Source organism: Nannospalax galili, unplaced genomic scaffold (genome assembly GCF_000622305.1).
Source record: "Nannospalax galili isolate Female #2095 unplaced genomic scaffold, S.galili_v1.0 scaffold309, whole genome shotgun sequence".
Taxonomy (NCBI): domain Eukaryota; kingdom Metazoa; phylum Chordata; class Mammalia; order Rodentia; family Spalacidae; genus Nannospalax; species Nannospalax galili.
In genome coordinates this window covers 2,056,978-2,065,344 of record NW_008359589.1, presented here as the reverse complement: position 1 = coordinate 2,065,344, position 8,367 = coordinate 2,056,978, and the positions used below count along the sequence as shown (strand labels likewise).

The following is an 8,367-nucleotide window of genomic DNA, read 5'->3' as shown; positions in this document are numbered from 1 at the left end:
AGTTCCCTGTCTAGAACTTGTAATGCTAATTACTCTTGTCTTTACTTCTCCCTTACATCTCCTAGTCACGATTCAAGAACTTTCTTTTCCCCTTAGAGATAAGAGTTATGTAATTTGGGAGTCTTTTAGATGGACCCACTGAAGGGGTACTCCAACTGCCTCACTCTGCGTCTCTGTTCAGCATGGAAGAAGCCAGAACAGTCTGCGTCCCTATTCCCCATTGGCAATTTGGGTAACCCCTTCAGAGGATGGCATGATAAGAATAGGAGGTAGGAATTGGCTAGGCAGTTAGAGTAAAAAGACCCCAAAGAAAAGTAACCAGTTTCTTGGCTAAAAGTCAAAATGTCCTTGGGCTTGTTAGCAACATACTCTGTTCCAAAGCCCAAAAATGTCAAAAGTATTTGGGAGCTTGTATCTAATCCTTAAAAGATTTTTAGGGTTACCTCTTCAGAGGGGGGAATGTTACAGTACCCAAAAGCCCCATAAAAATAAAAAAATGAAAGAAGGAAAAAAAAAGTGATGGGAGGTGCTGGAAGGGAGGGAGTAGGAATGGATTTGATTAAAACACCTTATATGCATGTATGAAATTCTCAAAGTTTTTGTAAAAGGTTTTGTTTTTTTTTTAAAAAAAAAAAAAAAAAAAAAAAAAGGATCCTAACTAACTCTGAATTATAACACTACAGGGTAGCTGAAAAGTTCCAAGGCACCACTTGGGGAAGAACAAAAGGCTACGAAGTTTTGAGAAGTACTGAGACAGTAGTCAAATAGAACATGGAGGGCAAGAGTCTGTGAAGAACTGAAGGCAGGAGCTGAGACTACCAATAATAAAAGCCCTAGTGGCTAGAGGTCACTGAGTTCCAGAGAGCCATCAAGGGAGAACAGCCAAGGGTCCTGACACCCAGAGGGCAGGAGCTATATAACACTACCTGTTGAGTGCTGGCAAGCTGAGCCTAAAGCCCTAAGTATCTGCTTGAGCACCTGAGCAATAGGCCTCTGGCTCTGAAACCTCGGAACCAGAAGCCTCTCACTCTCAAACTGAGAGCTGTCAAAATGAATTTGGGCCTGGCATGGTGACACAAACCTTTAATCCCAGCAACAAGGAGGCAGAGGCTGGTGGAACTCTATGAGATCAAACCAGCCTGGTCTACATAGACCAGCTGGGGCTACTGGGAGCACCTACCTCAAAAAAAAAAAAAAAAAAAAAAAAAAAAATTGAAGGGGGCCGGGTGTGGTGTGCACTTAATCCCAGCACTCGGGAGGCAGAGGCAGGCGAATCTCTGTGAGCCTGGTTTACATACCGAGTTCCAGGCCAGCTGGGGCTACAGGGAGACCCTGTTTCAAGAAGACCAGAGGTGTGTGTGGGGGGGGGGGGGGGGGGGGATTGAAAGGAGGAAGAGGAGGAGGAGTTGTTGTTGTTTGGAAAGACTGTGAGCTACCAGAACTCAGGGCCACCAACTGCTCATCCTTGCCTATCCAGGATTCCTGGAAGAACAAAAGGACCCCAAGCCAGTCATTTTTAACACATTCAATTATGAAAGAGAGGAATGAAAGGAAATGCTGAAGTCCTATCAAGATAAGCATTTTGAAATTTTGTTTTTAAAGTTACTGAAATAAAACATGTAATAGAGAAATGCATAATTAGGGCAGAAGGATGGCATAATGGGCAAAGTGCTTGCTGTGTAAGCATAAAGACCTGAGTTCAGATCTTCAGCACCCACATTAAAATAAATAAATAAATAAATAAATAAAGCCAGTCAGCAAGATGGTTCAGTGGGTAAAAGCACTTATCATGAAAGCCTGATGATTTGATTTTGATCCCTGGAACCCACAGCAAAAGGAGAGAACCAACCCTTGAAAGTTGTCCTCTGACCCCCCACAGGTGCACAAAGGCAGAAGCATGCCCCCACACATACACACTCAATAATAACAAAAGAAAAATTAAATTTTTTTAAAAAACAGGCTGTGACTCCAGTATTAGAGGTGCGTGCGTGCGTGCGTGCGTGCGTGTGTGTGTGTGTGTGTGTGTGTGTGTGTATGTGACGGAGTGTGTGTGTGTGTGTGTGTGTATGTGACGGAGACAGGTGGATCCCCAGAGCTCATTGGTCAGCCAGTCAGCCAAATCAGCCAGCCCCAGGTTCAGTGACAAGACCCTGCCTCAAAATGTCAAGTGGAGAGTAACAGGAGACACCTGACACAGACCTCCAGCTTCCATGCACATGCACAAACTCATGCACACACATAGAAAAAATGCATAATCAAAAAATGACAGCTTCTCTCCTTCAACCTTCTTGCCAAAGTAACGATCTATGTTTTTATATTTATATAAAGATTTATATATTTAAAGTTTGTTTTTTAAATAAAATACTACACGTGTTACTAAGTGACTCGCTTCTTTCATTTACCAATATAGCCTGTGTTTCTTTCCCAATCAATGAATAGACTACATTCATGTGGTTGAGATACAAACAAAAAACTCATTCAAGCATTAAAAAACAAAATCAGGGCAATAGTAAGGCATGTGCCACCAGGCCTACAGCCCTGAGCTCAATCTCCAGGACCCACATGGTGGAAGGAGAGAATCAACTTCCACAAGTTGTCCTCTGATCTCTACATCTACCTCCTCCACACATACACAAACTTTTTAAATGAACTTTAGACAAAATAAACTTTTTAAATTTGAGAAAAATTAAATCACTGGGCTAGGAAGATATTTAGAACTAAGTTTAGATCCCCAAAACCCACATAAAGGCCAAGTGGAGGAAGAGTGGGCAGAACCAGACAGGCAGATCCACAACCGCCCCAGTTCACTGATCAGACAATCTAGCCAGTCAGAGACCTCCAGGTTCAGTGAGAGAATCTGGCTCAAAAAATAAGAAGAAAACACCTTGTGTGAACCTCTGGCCTCTACCTACATGAGCAAACAAGTGCAACTGCCCACATGTGCACACAAACAAGTACACACATATACCATACACACACACACACACACGTTTAATAAAAAAAAATTTTAATTAAGAACAGCATTGTGATGTACATCTTTAAGTAACTCCAGCACCCAGGAGGATAAGGCAGGATTATGAGTTCAAGACCAGCCTGAGCCACATGGTGAGTTCAAGGTCAGTATGGGCTACTAGAAATTCCACATTTTATTTTAGTCAAATCTCTCAATTCACTATTAAATGGGCAATGCTATACTTTTTTAAAAAGAACTTTTTATGTGTATGAATATTCTGTCTACATGTATGAGTGTACCATGTGCCTGCAATACCCAAGGAGCCCAGAAAAGGGCACTGGATTCCCCTACAACTGGAATTTCAGAAAGCTGTTAGCCGCCATGTGGATGCTGGAAACTGAACTTGAGTCCTCTGCAAGAACAGTCAGTGCTCTTAATCCCTGCACCATCTCTCCAGCCCCTACTACACTTTTTTTTTTAATAGATGAAAAAAGCCAGGCATGAAAGGTTAAGTCATTTAAGTTCATACAGTTAAAAACTTCCAAGATCCTGACCTGACTCAGAAACAATGCTTTTGACTACAATGTGACTACAACCTAGAATCTTGCTTGAATTTGCTGGCTACTACACTATGACTTACAAAACACACAGGCCTTTTACTGAAAGGCAACATTTACCCCATCTCCTTTCAGCATAACTGATTTTCTGTTTTCCTCAAATCCTCAAAGATCAACAATGACATCATTCACAGGCTCCTTAAGATCAAGGAATATAATTCAACCATGCAATGTGAGTGGAGATATACCTAAAAAAAATCTCTTCACTGAAAGCTTTTCTTGACAACCTTTATTCTGCTCACTTTATTCTGTTAGTTCCAAAACACCATCCATTTGCCACAGAACCAAAAGTAAGAATTTAAGCATCCAATTATCAGGGCTAGAGAAATGGTTCAGTGTTAAGAGCCCTGGCTGTTCTTACAAAGGACTTGGGCTCAGTTCCCAGCACCCACGTGGCAGTTAACAACCATCTGTAACTCCAGTTCCAGGGGATCCAATGCCCTCTTTTGGCCTCTGTAGGCATTGCATGACACAGGTGAAAGTACATACAGGCAATACAACACATAAAACAAAAATAAAATTTAAACATCCAGTTATCCTTTGCCCATAAAATTCATAGCAGGCATATACAAGATACCTGTCTGAAATGTTGAATAAATGGTGTTTACACCTTCTAGCCCCAAGACTTTTTTCTTCTCCATGCTCCATAGAAGACTGAAATCCCAAACCCTTTCTTGTTGTATTACTTACAATCTTAGTTTTCAATCACATTAGCTTTCCTATCTCTAGTCCTTTGAGGATTTGTCTTATTGCTTTTGTTTTTGTTTTCTGAGACAGGTCTCCGTGTAGCCCCCACTGGTCTTCATGATTATACATAAGTCAAACTTGTCTCCTGAGCTCCCTGTCTACATTCAACATACCCAAAGTGACCTTTCAAATGTCCTTAAATTTTATCAATAGTAATATTTTTAGTTCACTTTCTTACTACCATTATTCTTGAATTCTGCCAACACTACCTCCTCAATGTCTTTTCTTTCCATTTCCTAGCTCACATCTTACTTATCATGCATCCACTGTAGCCCTCCAAACTGGTTTTATACTCCTCTAACATTCAGCTACACATTACTGACAGATAAACCATAAATCGATGCTCCAATTGAGTTACCAAAGAATCTTCCCTGCCTTCCTTAAAAAGCAAACTTTCCAACTTGGTATACATGAGTCTCCACAACACAGAGAGCACCACCTTCAACTCACTATCTTCCTTTTATAGTACCCATTTTGGCCAAGCAGGAAAATTCTTTAGGTCTGCTCTCACTGATGTCTTAATTCAGACACATTCCTAGTAAGCATTCTTCCTCTTATCTTCATACTCAGTTTTTTAGTATTTTACACACACACCCTCCCAAAGACAAAGAATATTTTTAAAATTATCTTTGTTGGGGCTGGAGAGATGGCTCACCAGGTAACAGCACTAGCTGCTCTTGCAGAGGACCCAGGTTTAGTTTCCAACCCCACATGGCCAATCATCCTAACAGCTATCAGAAACTCCAGTTCCAAGGGCTCCAACGCCCTCTTCTGACCTCTAAGGGCATCACATGCCAGCAAAACATTTATACACACAAAATGGAAATAGTAATTACCTTCGTAGCTCTCCTTCCCGTCTAAGAAATATATAACCACTAAAGACAGCTAAGTCGTGTAGGAATTCTTAAAAATAGACATCATCAGCTGCCATGCTAATTACCTCATGGAACACCAGAAGTAAAGGCCGATTTGGATAAGAGGTTGGGAAACAATGATTTAAAGAGACAGTTACCAAAACTGCTTCTGCAGTTTACACTTCAGTGCTTTACACCACCCTGTGGTTAAGTACCTTAAATTTGAAGATAACTGGATTCCCAGAGCCAACTGGGACACTTAGTCAGGACCCTCTTACCCTTTAAAAAAAAAAAATCTGTTTAAACACCACGTTTCCAGAAAGAGTTACCCTATCCAGGCACTCAATCCCCTGACAAGTCTTCAGGTTTTTCAGCCTAGGCCACTCTTTCTCAGACTGCATCTCCAAAAACTCTGGTCCTGCCTGTACCGGGTCACTTCTGCACCTGCTCCTCGCAGTCACAGCTCAGTTAAAAACTGTCCCTATGACTCCACAACTGATTTGAAAGTAGCTTCGGAAAGGCAATGCATGCTATTCGGGAAAAAGCTGGTCTTCCTCCTGCTGCTGCAACTCCACATCCTCGAGCGCTCAATGAGCCCTCACAGAAGAGCGTCCCTAAGGGTGCAGACCGCGCTCCCTCCTGCCGGGTCCCCCCTTTCCACTACCAAAGGGTACCAAGATGCAGCCGTGGCCCTCCTCACCCAGCAACTCGAGGTTCATCCCTGCGGACACTGGCCGCCTGGTCTCCGCACCGGCAACCTTTCCTTCCCCTCTACCCGATCCCAAGCCCCGCGTCTAAGTCGGGGCGCCGTGAAGAACCAGGCGCGCAAGCTCCGGAGACTTTTGGACTTAGAAGGCCCCGCGGCTTCCGCTGTCCAACCCCGCCTTCCTTGTTCGTTTCATGTGGCTGTCCACATTTATGCCTAACCAGAAAGAAGAATAAACGCTCTTGGAATCAACCAATTATAATCTTTTTGAGGCATAAAAATGTTATCGTCACTTAGGTCTTTGAAAAGTGAAGGAATTTAAGGGTTTTCTCTTCGGGACCATGGAGGTGAGCTAAAAATTTCAGGCATATCGCTAGCCCACTAAAGCTTCAGGCGCGGCGTGCTCTTCGGGGTGTCCGACCACTGCCTACGACTCGGCAGGAAAAGTTCCTGGTGAGTCCTCCAGAGGTCGGAGCGCGCCGAGGTCTGCCCCTGCTGCGCAGTGGGAGCCCTTGACGTCCTCCGGGCGTGTCCTGCTTCGCTCGGTAGTTACCGTGTGTCTGACTCGTTTCGTGAAAATTATTTCATGTTTGTAAAAATGTGTCATCGACATCACAGAAAGGTACGATGGCATTTGTTAGGCCTTTTCCTAAGGTTTTCCTACATGTACATACCGCCGATTAGGACACAGAAAAAGAATTGCCGAGAGAGACGCACTGAGTTCCCTGCAGTTCAATCAGATGTTGATGATATACACAGCAATTAGAGAAGACCAGCTGATGGTAACGGAGGGGAAATTTTTATCCGACTGGAGATGGGGTGGGCTATCACAAAAAGGAAAGAAAGGCAAAGGCTTACTGCACACACAAAAAAGTCAAGCTAGAGTCCCCTATGTTTTATTTTGAGGAGTAAATGAGCTAACATACAAATCACGTAAAATAGGGTACAGCAAATGTTAGCCATTATTTACTAATTACCTTCTAATTATGTTGCTTTGCTCTTGTTTCAGTCACTAGCGCCCGCGCGCGCGCGTACACATACACATACACACACACACACACACACACACACACACACACACACACACACACACACACACACACACGTTTTCTTTTTCTTTCATCCTCTCACACCAGGTTTCACTATGTAGCCGAGGTTCCTGAATGCTGAGATTACAGGTACGTGTTGCCATGCCGGATAAGAGTCTTTTCCTTTTTCTTTCTTTCCTCCCACCTTCCCTCCCTCCTTCCTTCCTTCTTTTCTTTTCTTTTGTTAAGACAGGGTCTCCTTCCTGCAGCCCCAGCTGGCCTGGAACTCACAATGTAGATGAGTCTGGCCTCCACCTCACAGAGTGCTGGAATTAAAGGCATGCACCAGGCACCACACCTGGCAAGAGTTTTGTTGTTGTTTTGGTCTTTTTGAGACAGGGTCTCCCTGTAGCCCCAGCTGTCCTGGAACTCACTATGTAGACCAGGCTGGCCTTGAGCTCACAGAGATCCGCCTGACTCTGCCTCCCAAGTGCTGGGATTAAAGTCGTGCGCCACCACGCCGGCCCACTCTTCACTTTTTAAAAACTATTTTATTATTTTTATTTTATGTCTATGCATGTTATGCCTGCATGTAAGTGCACCTGTGTTGTGCAATGTCTGCGGGGGACAGAAGAGGCTGTTGGATCCCCTGGAACTGGAATTACCGACAGTTGTTAGCTGCCATGTGGGTGCTGGGATTTGAACCCGGGTCTTCTGCAAGAACAGTGTTCTTAACTGCTGAGCCATCTCTCCAGCCCCGTTAATCTGTTACTCTTCACTTTTTAATCGATTTTACACAATATTCTCTGGAAATTTCAGTCACCAACTCTCTCATCCATCTGTGTCTTGGCATGGGCCATTTACAAACCCAATTACCAAACCTTCAATACACTCATCCAATAAAAATTATTGAGCAAGACAGATGTGGTGGCACACACTGTGAATCCCAGTACTCAGGAGGCCCTACATAGCAAGTTCCAGGCCAGCTGTGGCTACAGGGAGACTCTGTCTCAAAAATCCAAAGAAAAATTAATTGAGCAGACCAGGAGAAAGACCTGGATCTGGGTAAAAAATATAGAGCCCAAGTGTCTCTGGGTGGTACCTTGAGCTTGACTCCTTAAAACAATACTTTGTAATTACAGCAAACTACCTGGGAATGGGATGCTTATGATGCAAAGCTGGGGTCTCTGTGGGGCTGTTTTGTCCTTGCACTGCAGGAGATGATGTTCTCTTGATGTACAGAGAATTCAGGAATAAAGGGTGACTGAAGTGAGAGGTCCAGGAACATAATTCATCCTTCCTAGAAAAGCAAGGGACAACTGATTCACAAGGATGTGCTTCCTCCTGATGGCTGGGAGGGAGTGGCTGGGAGGGAGAGATAGATATCAGGACAGAAGAAAAGCCTTACTTCACTGCTCTGGAAAAAGCACCCAGGAGACTCAGGCAGCTTTTTTTTTTTTTT

General features: G+C 43.6%; 1 protein-coding gene and 1 long non-coding RNA gene across 9 annotated transcripts in view; one reads left to right on the top strand and one right to left on the bottom strand.

Annotated features, from left to right (window-relative positions):
• Rbbp5 (RB binding protein 5, histone lysine methyltransferase complex subunit) overlaps nt 1-6,037 on the bottom strand; it is a 27,362-nt gene extending 21,325 nt beyond the window's left edge. For 3 of the 8 annotated variants that reach the window (XM_008823328.3, XM_029558758.1, XM_029558759.1), the window contains exon 1: nt 5,872-6,027. In XM_008823328.3, coding sequence (XP_008821550.1) covers nt 5,872-5,890 — 19 coding nt within the window. In that variant the 5' untranslated portion in view covers nt 5,891-6,027. Of the gene's footprint in view, nt 1-5,386; nt 5,451-5,871 lie in introns of all 8 variants that reach the window. The other 5 variants (XM_029558756.1, XM_029558755.1, XM_008823327.3 and 2 more) reach the window with 5 other exon arrangements.
• A 313-nt stretch (nt 6,038-6,350) lies between these two features.
• Nucleotides 6,351-8,367, top strand: part of LOC115068501 — a 21,232-nt gene continuing 19,215 nt past the window's right edge. Inside the window, exons 1-2 of the long non-coding RNA XR_003847851.1 lie at nt 6,351-6,499; nt 7,014-7,055. This is a non-coding gene — a long non-coding RNA (uncharacterized LOC115068501). The remainder of the gene's footprint in view (nt 6,500-7,013; nt 7,056-8,367) is intronic.